Source organism: Canis lupus, chromosome 21, assembly GCF_003254725.2.
Source record: "Canis lupus dingo isolate Sandy chromosome 21, ASM325472v2, whole genome shotgun sequence".
NCBI lineage: Eukaryota > Metazoa > Chordata > Mammalia > Carnivora > Canidae > Canis > Canis lupus.
In genome coordinates this window covers 21,715,068-21,734,612 of record NC_064263.1, presented here as the reverse complement: position 1 = coordinate 21,734,612, position 19,545 = coordinate 21,715,068, and the positions used below count along the sequence as shown (strand labels likewise).

The 19,545-nt window shown below is 38.4% G+C and overlaps 1 protein-coding gene across 24 annotated transcripts in view; it reads right to left on the bottom strand.

Annotated features, from left to right (window-relative positions):
* GDPD4 (glycerophosphodiester phosphodiesterase domain containing 4) overlaps positions 1 to 19,545 on the bottom strand; it is a 120,020-nt gene that overhangs the window by 14,998 nt on the left and 85,477 nt on the right. For 17 of the 24 annotated variants that reach the window (XR_003125066.3, XR_007404489.1, XR_007404481.1 and 14 more), the window contains 3 exons: positions 17,656 to 17,738; positions 16,867 to 16,916; positions 5,690 to 6,326 (listed from right to left, as the gene is read on the bottom strand). The exons of 1 other annotated variant lie outside the window; for it this stretch is intronic. Coding sequence is in view for 6 of the 23 variants with exons in the window: in XM_025419577.3 (XP_025275362.1) it covers positions 6,312 to 6,326; positions 16,867 to 16,916; positions 17,656 to 17,738 (148 nt within the window). In the remaining 17 variants the exon portion in view is untranslated. Of the gene's footprint in view, positions 1 to 5,689; positions 6,327 to 16,866; positions 16,917 to 17,655; positions 17,739 to 19,545 lie in introns of those variants that run through there. 6 more of the 24 variants (XM_025419565.3, XM_049098733.1, XM_049098734.1 and 3 more) reach the window with 3 other exon arrangements.

Sequence of the window (19,545 nt, the reverse complement as noted above, 5' to 3'; positions counted from 1 at the left end):
GTCATTATGCTAAGCAAAATAAGCCAACCATAATAGGACAAATACTGTATGATTCCATTTGTATCAAGTACTTAGAGTAATCAAAATCACAGAAACAAAAAATAGAATGGTAGTTGCCAGGGACTTGGGGGAGAAATGAGGAGTTATGCTTAATGGGTACAGAGTTTCAAGGGTTTACTTTCAGCTTTCTTAGGGTATAATCAGCAAATAAAAATTGTATATATTTAAGGTATATCACTTGATATTTTGATATACCTCTATATTGTGAAATTATCACCACTAACTAATCTCATTTTATTTTTTGTTTCTTTTTGTGTTAAGAACATGTAAGATTTGTCCTGTTAGCAAATTTCAAGTATATAACAGTATTGGTAAATATAGTTACATTACTATATATTTGATCAACATCTCTCCATTTCTTTCTCACCTTAGCAACCACCATTCTATTCTCAGCTTATTGGAGTTTGACTATTTTAGATCCCACATGTAAGTGAGATCACGGACTATTTGTCTTTCTATGTCTGCCTTATTTAACTCAGCATAATGTCCTCTAATTTCATTCATGGTGTTCTAAATGGCAGAATGTCCTTCTTTTTAAAAGCTAGAAGCCAGCCAAGCTACTTCTACCCACTGAATTAACAAGAAAAAACCTACAGTGAAACAAGGAGGAAAGGCTGAGACACAGTCTTGCCATAAACCTCATCCCCAGCATGGTAATGCACAACCAGAAGGAAACTCCCTTTGGCTTCTCTCTGAGAAGCAGAGTTTGGACACTGCATCTGGTCCCCCAACTTTTAAGACTTCTGTATGAAAGATAAGCTCCCAAAACATCTTGCTTTGAATGTCAATGGGGCTTGTAGCTACCAAATCTGTAAGGCTGTAACAAACCCAGAAACCATTCTTAAAGGACTCATGTGGATTCACCATGGTGAACACCCAGGACCCAGTGCAGAGGCAGAAGAATAAAACACTCTATCTTTCCATGAAAGGGGGGACAGGCTTCAAATTTAACATTTATCTAGGGGCCAACTCCAATACTCTCCAGAGACTACAGTAGCTGGTGAGGGCCATGTTTATATGTTCTCTTTCTGCCTTGCTCCAGGTCAACAGTATTTTCCAGAAGGGAGGCTGAGCACATGCCTGCTGCCCTGATTTTTGTACTTGCTACCCAGAACATGCCCCTTGATCACCTGGCTCTGGTGGTCAATGGGGCCTAAATTCATGAGTCTCACAGGACTATAACAGAGAGACAATTCTTAACTGGCTATCCCCCCAAAAACCCAGCACAGAGTCAGCAGCCAGAAACACCTAGTCTTTCTGTGAAAGAGGCCTATTTGCTTATTTTAAAAGTTGTAGTCCAAGAGGCAGGCTTTTAATTTAACCTACATCTAGAGGTCAACTGTAATCCTCTCCAGAGACCAGGAAGGCCAGTGGGCACCATCTTCATGCTCTCCTTCTACCAAGAAAGGGGTCTGTACACACATCTGATAACCTGGTTTTTGTGACTGCCACCTAGAAGACATCTTCTTTAATAGCCTGGCTCTGGTAACTAGCAAGTTAGTATTCACAGGTTCAACAAAATGGTAGCAAAGAAAAGTTTAGAATTGGCTAAACTCTCAGGGCTCAGTGCAGAGAGAGCAGACAGAAACTCCCATTTCCCAGACTTCCCTTGAAAGAGGCCTATTTGCATACTTTAAAAGCTGCTAATGGGATGCCTGTGTGGCTCAGTGGTTGAGCACCTGCCTTTGGCTCAGGGAGTGATCCAGAGATCAAGTCCCACATCAGGCTCCATGCTTGGAGCCTGCTTCTCCCTCTGCCTGTATCTCTGCCTCTGTGTCTCATGAATAAATAAATAAAATCTTAAAAAAAAAAAGCTGCTGAGGATCTGACTTTAAAAAACCTGCATCTAGGTGCTGAGATCCTTCCCTGTTTTGGACACAAAAGGTCTTGGCAAACTCTCACCTACTGGAGCTACTAAGAACAAACAAGCATGTGCAGACAATCATAAAGTTTTGAGAGACAACAAGAGCTGGAGCAGGGTTGAATAATAAGGTTCATCTCTTACACCAGACCACTCTTCCAAGACTCAGAGAGATGGCTGCTTTACCTAAGGCATGGAAATCAACACAGTCAAGGAAAATGAAGAAATAGAGGAATGTGTTCCAAATGCCAGAACAAGATAAAACCTCAGAAAAAGACCCTAATGAAAAAGAGATAAGTGATTTACCTACCAAAGAGTTGAAAATTATGGCAATAAGTATGTTCACCAAGGTCAGGAAACAATGAATAAACAAATTTAAGAATTTCAACAAAGAAACAGAAAATACAAGAAAATACCAAGCAAAAATTACAGACCTGAATAATACAATAAATGAACTGGAAAAATTCAACAGAGGGGTTCAACAGCATACTAGATAAAGCTAAAACAGGACAAGCAAACTTGAAGGCAGCAGTGGAATTCATCCAATCAGAAGAGTAAAAAGGATAAAAAATAGTGAAGATTGCTTAAGGAGCTTATTGGGCCATATCAAGTGGCCTAATATGCACTTTATAGGGGTTCCAGAAAAAAGAAAAGAGAGGGAAAGGGGTAGAAAAGTTATTTGGAAAAATAATGGTTGAAAACTTTCCTAACCTGGGGAATGAAGCTGATATCCAGGTCCAGAAAATCTTAAAAGTAGCAAGAGGAAAACAATTTGTTACATACAAGGGAACCCCATAAGATTATAAGCAGATTTTTCAGCAGAAACTTTGCAGGCCAGGAGAAAGTGGCACCATGTATTCAAAGTACTAAAAAAAAAAAAAAAAAAAAAAAAAAAGCATTATCAAGAATATTCTATCCAGCAAAGTTAGCCTTTGGAGCTGAGAGAGTTAAAGAGTTTTCCAGATGAGCAACAACTGAAGGAGTTTAGCACCACTAGACCAGCCTTAAATGTTAAAGGGACTTCTTTAAGCTGATATGAAAGAGTGTTACTTAGTAACAGGAAAATACATGAAAGTACCAATCTCATTGATAAAAGTAAATATACAATTAAATTCAGAATAATCTAATGTAATGCTGGTGTGATCCAGTATAAAGGCTAAAAATCACAATAAAAATAACTATATAATAATTTGCTAATGGATATACAAGATAAAGAGATTTAAATTGTGACCTCAAAAAATGTGGGGGTGTAAAGTAAAAATGTATAGCTTTAGTATGTGTTCAAACGCAAGTTGTTGGGGGATCTCTGGATGGCTCAGCGGTTTGGTGCCTGCCTTCGGCCCCGGGGCGTGGTCCTGGAGTCCCGGGATCAAGTCTATGTGGGGCTCCCTGCATGGGGCCTGCTTCTCCCTCTGCCTGTGTCTTTGCCTCTCTCTCTCTGTGTCTCTCATGAATAAATAAAAAAAAAAACCCTCAAGTTGTTATCAAATTAAAGTAGATTATTGTGTTATACATAAACTTCATGGTAAACACAAAGCAAAGTCTTATGGAATATACACAAAAATAAAGAGAAAAGAGCCCAAGTATGCCACTACAGAAAATTTTCAAATCACAAAGGGAAGGAGCAAGAGAAAAAGAAAGGAACAGAAGAATTACAAAACAGCTATAAAACAATTAACAAAATGGCAATAAGCGCATACCTATAAATAATTACTTTAAATGCAAATGGACTAAGTTCTCCAACCAAAGGAGAATAGCTGAATGTATGAAAAACAAGACCCAACTATATGCTACCTATAAGAGACTCACTTCAACTTTAAGGATACACAGACTGAAAGTGAAAGGATTGAAAAAGATATTCCATGCACATGGAAACCAAAAGAGAAATTCCACTGGGCAGTCAGGGTGGCTCAGCAGTTTAGCACCACCTTCAGCCAGGGTCTGATCCTGGAGACCCAGGATCGAGTTTCATTTCGGGCTCCCTGCATGAAGCCTGCTTCTCCCTCTGCCTGTGTCTCTGCCTCTCTCTCTCTCTCATGAATAAATAAATAAAATCTTAAAAAGAAAAAAAATCCATTATTACATTTCCTTTATCCATTCCTCCATCAACAAACATTTAGGTTGTTCCCGTATCTTGGCTATTGTGAATAGTGCTGTGCTGCAATAAACATGGGAGTACAGATATCTCTTAATGGTACTGGTTTCATTTCCTTTGGATGTGTTCCCAACAATAGCGGAATTGCTGGATCATATGGTAGTTCTATTTTCTTATTTTTTGAAGCACCTCTCTACAGTTTTCCATAGTGGCTCTAACAATTTACATTCTCATCAGCAGTGTGTAAGAGTTCCCTTTTCTTGCCATCCTCACTAACATACGTTATCTTTTGTCTTTTTGATAATAACCATTCTAACAGGTGTGAGGTGATTTCTCTTTGTGGTTTTGATTTTAATTTTCCTGATAATTAATGATGTTTTCATGTGCTTATTGGCCATTTGCATATCTTCTTTTGAGTAATGTCTACTCAGGTCTTGTTCCCACTTTTTACCCAAGTATGTATGTTTGTACGTGTGTGTGTGTGTGTGTGTGTGTGTGTGTGTGTGTATTTGCTGTTGAATTGTAGGAGGTCCTTATATATTTTGGATTTAACCTTTTATAAGAAATAGGGTTGCAACCATTTTTCCCTTCTGTAGGTTGCCCTTTCCCTCTGTTGTTTCCTTTGCTTTGCAGAAGCTTTTTATTTTTACTTTTTTAAAGAGGCTTATTTGAGAGAGAGAAAGAGAGAGAGGAGGAACAGAGGGAAAGGGAGAGAAGAGAGAGAATTCCAAGTAGACTCCTTGCTGAGCATAGAGCTGGATGTGGGGCTCAATCCTGCAACCCTGAGATCATGACCTGAGCTGAAATCAAGAATCAGATGCTTAACTGACTGAGCCACCCAGGTACCCCTTTACTACAATTTTTTTAAAAGGACAAATATAGAATTTAAGATTGATATTAAAGTTTTGTTGGACTAATGCTGTCTAGAGCATGCCTGGTGATAGTTCTTCCACTGTCACCTTGAAGAATTACTTAAATATTTATAAATAATTACATTTAGATTTTTTATTATAGTTCTGTTTAACTTGATTCATCCACTAGATTAACTTTTATCTGAGAGAAGTGGCAATACCCTAACCTTAGTGTCAAGAGGATAAAGCTCTAGAGGATATGCTTGGTTTGATTAATAAAGTATCTAAAAATATTCCACTTTTATCTCATTGCATTGCTTCTTTCACTTGGTAGATCCATGCTTGCCTTCTTTGGAATCCTCCAAATCGGTAAGTCTCCAGACACTTGCTGTGGCTCTGATTTTTGCTCAAGGTCTAGGGCCATTGGGTGGGCATGGGATTATGCCCATCATCCCATTGGAGAATCAGCCATCAACAAGCTATTAGGAAGCATCTCACTACACGCTAGATCACAGAATGTGCATGTAAGATGATCTTTCCTCCAACTCATGCCCATGTCTATGCCGTTTCTCATTCTCTGACTTAGGATGGCATCACTTTTGAACTCATCCCCTAGTTTCTGTCAACCTGAGTGATCACAGAAGGGTTCAAAGAATACACCATTTCTCTTCTGGGTTCCTGAGAGGTTGTCTTTATTCCCATGCTGATACGCACAAAGCCATTCCTTTAGCAGGGAGTGTTATGAAGGGTTAAGATGAGAAACCCTGTAACATCAGAGAACAACCAGCTCCAGCTCCAAGACCACAACTCCCTTGCCCATACCTTTGAGATGCATTCTTTATGGAAAATGCTAGACCAGAGTGATCCTCCTGAGAGCCTCAATGGCCCTCTGCACTCCTTTCTTGACCACTATCCACCATCACCACTCTTACGCACAGAAACAAAAAGGAAGAAGAAGGCAAGATGTAGCTAATTCTTCTTGAAAGCAGCCCAGAGGAGAATATGCTGGATGTGGTAGAAAACATAAGAGAGGATTCTTGGGAGGGCTCACTACTGGAGGTATTTTCAGGTTCTGTTTCAGATTCAAGGATCTCTAAGGAAGAAATTGTTGGTTTATTCATCTTCGGGGAAGGTAATGCAGTTTGGAAGGTAGCCTTTCTGGTAGCATCCCATGTGGGTTCAAATGACTTCTCGGTGGATGCCAGCTGTCTAACAGCATCCTTCTGAGGCATCAGTGGTTTTATGGTTTTCTTGGCTTGCTCTGGTTCACTGGCTTTCTTCTTGGGGACTACTAAAAAATGACGAGTGCCTGGGTGTTTCTTTGTGTTCTTGGTTAAAGTTGGGTAGAGGGCTGCTAGAGTCCAAGGACTTTCCATAACTCGGAAGGGAGCCTTTGTGGATACATTTGAAGATCCTTGACTTCCCTGTTCTCTCTTTTGGAGGCTTATACTTTTAGGATCTGTGGGATAAAACAACAAAAACACAGATTCCTCAAATGTCACTTCTCCAATCTTTGCCAGTCATGTGGTGAAATTTTATCTTTAAAACATTAGTCCCTCTCGTACCATCTCACATTCTTTCCCCCCTTAGTTTTCCCTACCCCAAATTTTGTGCAGCTTTTATTATGGTCTTCCAATTCAGCATGGTGCTGGAGTTTAAGAGTCTAGTGTGTGAGATTTTAGGCCAACATGGAAGCCCTCAGAAGGCAGGAAGTGACATCTACTTAAAATTCAGGCATTTCACAACCATTGCTTCCACATCAATTTGAACAGACAAATGAATACATCCTTAATTAGAATGGGAACTTTTTAAGGGCAGAGACTTTATCTTGCTTGACACTATATACACAGTGCTCAGAAGTGTCCTAAGTGCTCAAAAAATAATTTTAATCTAATTGATAGAAAAATAAATGATGGAGACTACATTTACTAATGGAGCTAGGAAACTGAATCTTACAAAAGACAAATTAAAAACTGGGTAATAGGGATCCCTGGGTGGCGCAGCGGTTTAGCGCCTGTCTTTGGCCCAGGGCGCGATCCTGGAGACCCGGGATCTAATCCCACGTCGGGCTCCCGGTGCATGGAGCCTGCTTCTCCCTCTGCCTGTGTCTCTGCCTCTCTCTCTCTCTCTGTGACTATCATAAATAAATAAAAAATAAATAAATAAAAATAAAAACTGGGTAATAATTAAAACTAAGAAAACAGCTTAAAATCATCTAAGGTTTTACCACGTGGTCATGAACTGTGGGGCTAAAATCTACAAGATAATGAGAATCCAAAGTAAACCAAGAACTCCATTGTTTTTGCCCTGAGTGTAATATCAATCTTGAAGAAATGGCTGCATACATCAACTTCATTTCTGTCAGCTTCACAGGAAGAAAAGGATTACAACGGCACTCTTTAAATGGAATTTGTAGGTCAATTCCATGACAACTAGTATTTATTAGGTTTTCTAATTCATAAATGTGGCATATTGGTCCATTTATTTGTGCCTTCTCTCAGTAAATTTTTGTAGCTTTCAGTGGCCAACCATATCTTCTTTGTGAGAACTTGCAACATTTTCCTTAAATTTATTCCTATTTTGTTTTTATGGTATTGTAAATGATATTTAAAATTTTAGGTACTTAATCCCTTTTGGCTTCATTTTTGAGTATGGTGTAAGAAAGTGGTCCAGTTTCATTCTTTTGCATGTGGCCGTCCAGTTTTCCCAGCATCCCTTGTTGAGGAGACTTTTTCTCATTGCATATTCTTTCCTTCACTGTCAAAGAAAAACTGACCATATAGTTGTGGTTTATTTCAGAGTTTTTTTTTTTTGTTGTTGTTCTATTGATCTATGTGCCTATTTTTGTGCAAGTACCATACTGTTTTAATTACTACAAGTTTGTAATATAACTTTAAGTCCAGACTCATGGTGCCTCTAGTTTTGCTTTTCAAGATTATTTTGGCTACTTGTGGTCTTTTTTGGTACCATACAAATTCTAGAATTGTTTGTTCTAGTTGTGAAAAATGCTGTTGGTATTTTGATAGGAATTGCATTAAGTGTGTAGATTGCTTTGGGTAGTATAGACATCTTAACAATACTTTTTCTTCCAATCCATGAGCATGAAATGTCTTTTCGTTTCTTTTTGTCAACTTTGATTTCTTTCATCAGCGTTTTATATAGTTTTCAGAGTACACGTCTTTCATCTCTTTGGTTAGGTTTATTCCTAGGTATTCTATTATTTTTGGTACAATTATAAACGGGATTGTTTCCTTGATTTCTTTTCCTGCTGCTTCGTAATTAGTGTATAGAAATGCAACAGATTTCTGTGCATTGATTCTGTACCCCATGATTTTACTGAATTTATCAGTTCTAGCAATTATTAGAATCTAGAGATTCTAATAGAATCTTTTAGCTTTTCTATATATAGAAATGTCATCTGAAAAATTCTTCCTTACTGATTTAGATGACTTTTATTTTTTTGCTGAGTATTTTTGTGGCTAGGACTTCCAATATTATGTTGAATAAAAGTGGTGAGAGTGGACACCTTGTTTTATTCCTGACCTTAGGGGAAAAGCTCTCAGTTTTTCCTCATTAAGGATGATGTTAACTGTGGGTTTTCCACATATGGATTTTATTATGTTGAGGTATGCTCCCTCTAAACCTATTTCATTGAGGTGTATTTTTTTTTTATCACGTATGAATGTTGTGCTTTGTCAAATGCTTTTTCTGCATCTATTGAAATGATCACATGGTTCCTATCCTCTTATTGATGTGATGTACTGATTGATTTGTGCAAATTCTGAACCACCCTTGCAAACCAGAAATAAATCCCACTTGATCATAGTGAATGATTTTTTTAAAAATGTATTCCTGGATTCAGTTTGCTGTTGAAGATTTTTGCATCTGACATTCAAAGCCAGTTTCCTTGTTGATTTTCTGTTTAGATGACCTGGCCATTGATGTAAGTGGAGTGTTAAAGTCCCCTACTATTACTGTATTACTATAGATTAGTTCCTTTATATTTGCTATTAACTGGTTTATGTATTTGGATGTTCCCATGTTGGGTGCATAAATATTTACAACTGTTATGTCTTCTTGTTGTATTGTCCCCTTAATGATTATACAGTGCCCTTCTTCATCTTTTGTTACAGTTTTAAAGTCAATTTCGTCTAAGTATTGCTACCTCAGCTTTCTTTTCACATCCATTTGCATGATAAATGTTTCTCTATCTTCTCACTTTCAATCTGTATGTGTCTAGGTCTGAAGTGAGTCTCTTGTAGGCAGCATATAGATAAAGTTTTTTTAATCCACTCTATCAACCTGTGTCTTTTAATTGGGGCATTTAGTCCATTTACATTCCATGTAATTACTGATAGGTATGTATTTATTACCATTTTGTTATTTGTTGTGTGTTTGGTTTTGTGGATTTTTCCCTCACCTTAAGTTGGCTTTCTTTAGTGAGGTACTTTGCTTCCTTTTTATTTTTTGCGTATCTATCATTTGTTTTTGATTTTTTGTTCCCATTAGGTTTGTAGATAACACCTTTGTATATGGCAATCTATATTAAGTTGATGGTCACCTAAGGTTGAACCCATTTTTTACTCCTCTCCTCCCCGCATTATAGATATATGGTATGACACTTCACATCATTTCATCTTGTGAGTTCCTTGACCGATTTCTACAGATATACTTTTTTTTTTTTTTTACTGGTTTTCCTTTCCAGTCAGAGTCCTCTTTAAAATTTCTTATAGGGTTGGTTTAGTGGTCATTAACTCCTTTAACTTTTGTCTGTCTGGGAAACTCTTTCTCTCTCCTTCTATTCTGAATGCTAGCCTTATTGGATATACTATTCTTGACTGCAGATTTTTCTCTTTCAGCATTTTGAATATATTATGCCACTCCCTTCTGGCCAGCAGAATTTCTGCCAAAAAATCCACCAACAGCCTTGAGGGGTTTCCCTTGTAACATTCTCTTTTCTCTTGCATTTAAAATTTGTTATCACTGCTTTTTGCTATTTTAATTACTATGTGTCTTGGTATGGATTTCCTTGGGTTGATTTTTGTTGGAAGGTCTCTGTGCCTCCTGGATCTGAATTTGTTTCTTTCCTCAAATTCAGAAAGTTTTCAGCTTTTATTTCCCCAACACTTTTCTGCCCACTTTGTTCTTTTTCTTCTGAGATCCCTATAATGTGAATGTTATTACACCTGATGGGAGTCACCAAGTTCTCTAAGTCTATTCTCATTTTGCATATTTTTTTTTTCTCTCACCTGTTCAGCATGATTACTTTCCACTACTCTCTATCCTCCAGGTGGCTGATCCATCCTTCTGATGCTTCTAGCTTGGTATTTTTCCCACCTAGTATATTTTTAATTTCAGTGATTGTGGTTCATCTCTGATTGTTTTCTTTCATATCTTTGTTAAGGGTTTCACTGATGTCACCCACTCTTTTCTCAAGTCCAGTATATTTATGATCATTACTTTAAATTTTTTATCAGGCATATTACTTATCTCTGTTTCCCTTAGGTCTCTTGCTATGATTCTGTCCTGTTCTTTCATTTGGGACATATTCCCCAGTGTCATTTTGACACTCTCTGTGTCTGTTTCTGTGCATTAGCAAAGTCAACTACATCTTTTGTTCTTCAAAGTAGTGGGTGGGGCACACATTTTTAACAAGATGGCACTAGTCCTCTTCCATAGAGGAAGCACAGCCACTGCAAAAACAGGAACCAGACAGAAACAGGAAACACTGCAAAGGACACATGGGCTGGACACACAGTTTTAACAAGGTGTGCCCATTATCCATGGGAAATGACCAGTTGCCACTGCATGTAGGCCCTGCAAACTACAGTTAAGAGATGTGGTATTGGCAAGATTTGTGCTGGTTTTTTGGGGAAGGGGACCCGCAGCACCAGTACTGAGGCAAACCTGGCTTAAGGGTGTGGGGTGGAGTATAAGCAAGTTAGGTAGTGAATGCTAGTGCTACACTGGTTCCCACAAAGGACCATGTGTTTATATGCAGTGGGGCAAGGGAGGTAAATGGTGCCTGCCAGCTTCTTTGGTCCTGAAGAAGCTCTCAGTGAACTCTGAGATTAGTAAATAACCCTCCCACCTCTATGCCCCAGGAGGTTTTCAAACTGCTTCCATGCTGTATCTCTGTGGGCTATTTGTTGCACTGTCTCTTTAAGGGTGAGGACTCAGTTTCCTATTGCCCTCCTGACTCTCCTAAAGCCAAGCCTACTGATTTTTAAAGTTCCAGGGTTTAAGTCCCACTGGTGGTAAGAACTCATGAAATTTAGCCCCTGTGGCTTTTTTCTTTTCTTTTTTTCTGATTTTATTTCTTTCACAGAGAGAACACAAGCAGGGAGAGGGAGAAGGAGGGGCAGGTTCCCTGCTGAGCAGAGAGCGTGTGTCAGGGCTCAATCCCAGGACCCTGGGATCATGACCTGAGCCAAAGGCAGACACTTAACCAACCGCACCACCCAGGCACTCCAACCCTCATCCCTCTGGTTCTCAAAGCCAAATGTTACAGGGATTCATCTTCCCTGTCCAGGCTTCCAGGTGTGACGGTCTGTTTTCCCTCCCCTCTCCACAGCCATAGCTCCATCCCTCAAGTGGCCAAACCTGTGAGGTTCAGTTCTGCATTGTGTATCTGCCCTTCTATTCTCTTTGATGTGGCCTCTTCTCTACATTTAGTTATGGAGTTCTACCAGTCTCTGGGACATTTTCTGGGTCATTTACACTGACATGAGGGTTAACTATCTGCATCCATGGGATGAGGGGAGCTTATCAGAGTCCTCTTACTCTGCTGTCTGTCCTGGGAAGTCTAGAATTTTTAAAATGTAATTAATAATATCTGCACATGAGGAGTGTTTTCTCCCCTTCCTTTATGCTTGTTATTTATCTTACTAACTTGGCTGGGATCTCCAGCACAATGCTGAATACAAGTGCTGAGAGCAGATATACTTGCCTTATTTCTGATCTTAGAGGGAAAACATTCATTGTTTCACCATTAAAAATGATATTGGCTGTTGGTTTTTGTAGATATTTTTCATCAGATTGAGGAAGTTTCATTCTACTAGTTTTCCCAGAGATTTTTATCATATATGGGTATTGACTTTTGTCAAATATACTATTTTATTAATTCACTGAATTATATTAATTTTCAAATGATATGTCCATTGTTTTTTTTTATATGTCCATCTTACACTACTGGGATAAACCCCACTTGCTCATGACTTATTATCTTTTTTATATACTGATGAATTCAATTTGCTAATATTTTGTTAGAGATTTTTAGTTCTAAGTTCATAATAATATTGATCTATAAATTTAGTTATTGTAATATCTCTGTCACAAGGTTTTATATGAGGGTAGTGGAAGCCTCAAAAACTGCTGGAAAACGCTGCTTCTTTTTTTCTGAGTTGGTATAAAATCAGCATTATTTCTTAAATATTTGATTAACCATTGAAACTCCTTGGGCCTGGACTTTTGGTGAGGTTTTTGGGATACACATTTGATTCTAATAGTGAATTATTAAAATTTTCTATTTCTTCTTCTCTCAGTTCTGGTAAGCCACATACTTCAAGGAATTTATCTATTTCACTTAAGTTTAAACTTTAATGGCACAAAAATATTCCTAATTTTCCTTTTTATGTTTAGGATCTGGATAATCTGTTTTTCATTCATATCTGGAGTCAATCTCTCTCTCTCTTCCTCTTTCCTCCCTCTCTCATCTTGCTAAGGGTTTATCAATTTTATTAATCTTCTCCAAAAATCAACTTTTCACTTTTTTCATTTTCTCTATTTTTTTTTTTTTAGTGTCTTCTATTTTATTGATTCCTGCTATTGTTATTATTTCCTTCCTTTCACTTGGGGGAAAATGTAGTCTTTTTTTCCTAGATTCTTGAGGTAGAAACTTCATCAATATTAAACTTTCTTCCTTCTAAAATTTAAAGTTACAAATTTCCAAGTCCTGCTTTAGGTTTATCCCACAAATTTCATTGTTGTAGATGCATCATCATTTAATTTCAAATATTTTCTAATTTCTCTTGTGATTTATCCCATGATCAATGAGATGTTTAGAAATACATTAATTTCCAGCACTTAGAGACTTATCTAGATACTTCATGAATGTTAATTCCCAGTTTAATTTTGTTGTGGTCACAGAACATACTTTAAGATTTTAGTCTTTTGAAATTTATTGAGACTTGTTTTATAGCTTGTCAGATAGTCTATTTTGGCAAATATGCCACATGCATTTGAAAATATTATATATTCTTCAGTTGTTCTGTATATTTTATCTCACTTAGATCAAGGTGTTGTTCAGACTTCTATATTCCTGATTTGATTTTTTGTGTGTTTTGTTGTTCTTGTAGGTACTAAGAGAGGAAGTTAACATGCCTAAGTATGACTTCTCTCAGTTTTGTTTCATGTGTTTATAGAGTTCTAATTATAATGTATATAATACATTATATTCTTGATATACTGACCTTTTCATCATTATCAAATCCTTCTTGATATACTGACCTTTTCATCATTATCAAATCCTTGTTTCCAGTAATGCTCCAAGTTTTGAAGTCATTTTTTTCAGGTATTATTTATTATGCTTATTGTTTGCATGGCATATCATTTTCCCAATCTTTTACTTTTGATCTTCTGTTGACTTTGTATTCAACTATTCTGTAGACAATATATGATTGGGTCCAGCTTTTTTCTATTTTCTATCCAGTCTGACAATCTCTACTTTTGAATATTTGGTCCATTTATATTTGATGTGATTAATAAAATGGCTAGATTTATGACAATCATGCTTCAACTTGGTTTCTGTTATTTTCTTCCTTTGGTGTCTTGTTCCTGAACCTAACTGCTATAAGACATTCTCCTGCTTTGAAGAAGTAAACTGCCTTGTGAGAGAGCCATATGACTGGGACCTAAAGTTAGGCTCTAGGAACTCAGAGAAAACCCTGGCAACAGTGATCAAGAAAACAGATAAAAACTTCAGTCCTACAACTTTAAGGAACTAAATTCTTCTAACAATGAGTGATCTTGGAGGAGGATTTAAAAGTCTCAGATGGGATTGCAGTCTAGGCATATACCTTGATTTTAGCCTGGTGAGACTTTATTTATTTTAGATTTTATGAGAGAGAGAGAGAGAGAGAGAGAGAGAACAGATGCAAGAGAGAGCAAGGGAGGGAGAGGGAGAAATCCCAAGCAGAATCCATGCTGAACATGGAGCCCAACATGGGGCTTGAACCTATAATCCCAAGATCACAACCCAAACTGAAACCAAGAGTTGGATACTCAACCAACTGAGCTACCCAGGTGACCCAGCCTGGTGAGACTCTTAAGTAGAAGACCTGGTTAACCCATGCCTGAACCTATGGCCCATAGAAATTGTGAGATGATAAATCTGTATTATTTTAAGCTGCTAAGTTTATAATAATTTGTTACACAGCAATAAAAAACTACTACAGAAATAGAGTCTACTCAAGATGAAGCACAGAAATTAAATAGTCCAAAAATAACAATGAACAGAGTCTCAGCAACCTATGGGATAGTATTGAACTTTCTAATATCCATGTAATTGGAATCTCAGAAGAGGGTAGGAACAGGAAATATTTGAAAAAATGAAGACTAAAAATTTATCCAATTTGATGAAAATTATACTGACTGATCTAAGAGTTCAGCAAACCCTAAGCAGGATACACACATGCACACACACACACATATCCAAGGTAAACCATAATCAAATTACTGAAGACCAGTAACAAAAGGAACAATCTTAAAAAGCAGCTAGAGAAAAAAAGGACATGTTACAAGTAGAACAACAGATAAAATGGGCATTTTTTTTTTTGCAAGACTTTCCATAAGAAACTAAACAAGGCAGAAGACAAAGGACTGATTACTTTACAGTGCTGAAAAATACATCCTAAAGCTAGAAAGTTGATGAATGCCTTATGGTGGCAGCAGCAGCTGCAGCAGTACTTGCCCATCCTGGAGGCTGTTGTGGCGCAAGATGTGAGTGACACTGTGCTTAGTGTCTGAGGCTCTATTCTCGAGTCTCAATGGATCTGGGCTGTGGTTTTAGCTTCAGTCTTTCTTGTTCCTTCCCTGATTCTAAACTTGGTCCTGTACCTTCTAGATATCTCTTAGGGGCACTCAAACAGCCTTTTAATACATTTTCTTTCTGCTTAGATCAGGCAAAACTGGTTTCTGTAACAGGCAACTAAAAAATCTTTAAAAAAAAAAAACAGGAAAAATTCTTAATTCATTTTCTATTCATCTTATTTTCTCATCATTTCAACATAGTGGATAGGTGTGGTCAAGTTAACCAAGTACTTTTTCCTTCATCCGTTATTTATACACTTCTTTGAATTTTCCTTCAAAACTTCTCCTATACATACTTTCATCACCATTTCCATGTTTGTTTGTTTGTTTTCTCATTTCCTGGCTCTATTACTATTATGGGCTGAATTTTGGGCCCCCCAAGTTCACATGCTGAAGGGCCAACCCCCAGTACTTCACATCTGACTAGACATGGAAATAAGGCCTTTAAAAAAGTGCTTAAAATGAGACCTAATACAATCTAATTGGAGAAAAGAAAATCTAAACACACTGAGAGGCGCTGGTATGTGTGTATGCACAGAGGAAAGGCTATATGAGGAAACAGCAAGAAAGTGGCCATTTGCAAGCCAATGGGAGAGGCCTTAGAAGAAACCAAACCTGCTGACACATTGATTGGTCTTGGACTTTCTGCATCTAGAACAGAGATTATAAATCTCTGTTGTCTAAGCTATCTAAACTGTGGTATTCAGTTATAGCAGCTTTGGTTTACTAATACAACTACTGAAAATCATAAGGCTAAAGCCTTCAGACTTCTTAACAGCCAGTAAAGCAATCTTTAAAATCCATATAACACAGAGTTACTTGAGATCTTTCTGCTCTGTGAGATTTGAGTGAGCTTAGTCTGAACCTTCAGTTTCATAGTATGCAAGACTATTGCTCTCCATTTAATTTATTCATATTTCTGTACTTATTTTTTTCATGGTTCCTATGGATCCATTCCTGCAACACTTAAGTATTTTATCAGTTCAACCCTCTGCCAGTTGGTGCATGGCATTTCAGGATCTTCACCACTATCAACAAGAAATTACATTAATTCATGATTCTATGATGGTACCAACTTTACCTAAGGCTCCAGGAGCTGTGGAAGAAATCTATCAAGTATTGCCCAGTCCTTTGCCTCATAATTGGTTTTCCTTTGACATTGCACAGGCTTCCCAACTAGTCACTCACCGTGTGATTATCCCCACAGCCTCCTGAAAAATAAAATCCAGCTCTCCTTCCCTTTACTGGGCCTATCTCACTTCCTCAGCCCCTGAGTTACTCTGCTAAATAATGTTACTCTGTTATACACAGAATTCTAAACATATTGCTCCCTTGAAGAAGCTCATTTGCCATCTCTTCATTGCTTATGTGCAGAGCCTAGACTCTAGTAAAGTCTTTCAGGATCTCTGCAGTTTTCTCCCTCCACCCTCCAACATACATCACCCCATAGAGCTCTACTGGGCATGACAGCTACTTTGGTAGCTGGACCTTGGTGCCTAGCTCAATGGCATCAACTGTCTACTTTTGCCTCCTTCCTTGCTGCTCTTTGGGGGCCAGGCCCCCTCTCTCTTGGGCCACCCTGCATGATAGCTTTCAATTATTTTCAGTCTTTCTTAGAGTGCCTGGCACAAAGAGGGTACTCAATAACTAACTGTGTGATGAATTAAGATATGAACAAGTGAACAAATAAACACCCATGCTCAAAATCTTCAAGAGGTCTCACTGCCAACATTTGAGAAAGTCCAAAATGAAGCCTATGTCAAGGACTCTCCAGCTGACAATTCTCAACTTCTCCCTGATTTTCCCCAGACTCCCTCAGCTCTTCTCAGAAGCATGAAAAGCAGGCTCCATGTCCTGGAGGCAGTGGGTAGGGATGAAGAGATAGGATCAGGGTAGACCTCTGACTTTACCTGTGTAAATGCTGGCATTATCGAACATTTCTTTTTTCCTCTCTCTCCACCTGGAAGGAAAGAGACTATCCATGAGCCTCATAGATCTCTTCCAAAAAAAGACAATAATCCAAGGCAGTGGTCAGAAAAGAAACACCATCCAGTCAAATTCTCACTTAAGTACAGGGTTTATATTTTCCTCTTTAAAGAATAACTCACAAATGATGAAATGATGGGTGTGATGAGGCCTAAACAACTATGGTCTCCTCTACCTAAAATTCTTCTACCTGGGTGTTCCCTTTCCCACCTTGAATCCTGCAATCCATAACATCTGCCTTGCAGGATTCTAAATGTCATCTTTTTGGACAAATAATAAGCCCATAGCCTAGAAAGAGGCGGTGATTTTCCAGGGTCCCCCAGCTACTAAAAGACAAAGCCAGGACTAAAGCCCAGGCTTCCCAGTTTGTGAACTTGCTTTGTTTCATGGAAGCAGGAAGATGAGGCACTTGTTCTGTACAACCTTCAAGCTTTGTCCTTTTACAACTGGTCCACAATGAATCTGTAGTAACAGGATTTGACTAGGCTTAAGTGAGAGTCCTTATTCTTAGAATATTGTTCTGTGTTGAATAGAAAGGACGTGAGGAGGTACAAGCAGCATGAGAAGTAATGAGATTTTAAACCCTGTCTTCCTGAGAGTTTGCCATGTGGGATTACAGGAAGAGTCTAAGCATTTTTTCTGAACTTTCCATAAGAACCACTTACACTTTAATCTTGGGAAATATTCATTTAAAATTACAAATATAGGCTTACCAATGAAAATAAAATATGGTAACAATGAGAACCGCAGAAACACTATCCATGAAAAGCCACATGAACATATAGTAACCTGGTGTCTGCAAAACAGAAAACAAAACAATTTTAAAAGACTACAGTTGGAAGGGATTTTTAGCTCACAAAAGCCAAGTCCTTTGCTCTCCTGCCAGGGCTGAGGGAAGAGCAGGGGGAGACGGGGCAGGCAAAGCAGATGGAAGAACTCTGATGTGGTCTCAAACACAGTGTGTACCTGCTCATAACCTAACAATCACCCCTTATATGTGCAGGGGACTCTACAAGGGACAGAACACTTCATAACCTTCATTCCCCTTAACCCTCAAAGACAGACGAGTCCCAGAGAAGTCACATAGCAAGGCTAATCTGGGCCCTAGACTATAGCCCAAGTTTCTTGAGTTCCACTGCTCCATGTTTCCATAGTATGGCTTCCCAAACCTGGCTGGACATCCAAATCTACCTGGGCAGCTTTTAGTAATACAAGGTCACAGGTCTCACTAAATCCCTCAGGAATTAGAATTTCTGCATTTTGAATAAGCTTCCCTGGTAATGCTGAAGCAACTAGTCTGTGAACCAGCATCCAGGAATTTTTCTTCTAAATCATCATGCTTCACGGACACCTGGGTGGCTCAGTGGCTGAGCATCTGCCTTCGGCTCAGGGCGTGATTCCAGGATCCAGGGTCAAGTCCTGCATTGGACACCTTGCAGAGAGCCTGCTTCTCTCTCTGTCTTTCATGAATAAATAAATAAAATCTTTTAAAAAATCATCATGCTTCAAATAAGCATGTTGAAATTATAACTCCTCCTTAACTAACAGATTGCCTTCTCCATGCTCTTTGCCTGAATCACCCATTTCCCAGAGCTCCATCTCCTGGTCCTCTTAATTTGAGTTTTATAATTACTTGATTTGATCCTCCCTTTTCACCTCATTGCTCCCTGACCAATTTTACTTGATGATGCCCCTGAGGGTGACACTTTTTACTTTTTCTTGAACCTTTCCTCACCCTATCCTAAGGTCGTTCTGTGAACTGAATAATAACCATAATAACAATAATAACAACAATAACAGTCATGATGACAACAATTAATAATTAATGAGCAGCCACAAGAGCTAAGGAAGCATTCGAAGCACTTTAAGGGTGTTTTCACATATCATCCTCACAACAGCCCACTAAGCATGTATAGTAGAAGTCCTTAAATAATTTCCACTAAAACCCTTAAAAAAAAAGACATGTATTTATTTACTTGAGAGAGAGAGAGAGAGAGAGAATGAGCAGGGAGAGGGGCCGAAGGGCAGAGAGAAGCAGACTCCCTTGGGCAGGGAACCCATTGGGCAGGGCTCAATCCCAGGACCCTGGCGGGGATCATGACCTGAGCCAAAGGCAGATGCTTAACTGACTGAGCCACCCAGGCACCCCTAAACCCAGGCTCTTAATCCCCTCTGGGAAAGAGTGACTAATAGCTTGGTCTACTCCAGGTTTCCCATCAGGTGAGCTGTCCATTTACTAAGAATCAGTCATTCTTCCTCCCTAAATGGCTTAGAACAGTGTACTTATTATAACTGTGCAGTGTAATTAAATGTTACTCAACTCTATAAATCTAAGTGATATGCCATTTTCAAGAAAACTAAGCCAATGCTTTGAAAATCTCAGTGAAGACAGAACAGGTTATTAAACTACAACGGAATGAAGTATGAGTGAAACACTGTTAAGAGATTGGGATAAGAGCATTATGAAAATCTGGGTGAATCCCTCATTCAGACAGCTTCTTTCAGTGATTTTATGTTCTTGTTCTGCTTTAAGGAAACAAAACTTAGAAATCATAGCTGGTTCATTTGGGTGTTTAAATAAGCAAATGTAATATAGAATTCCA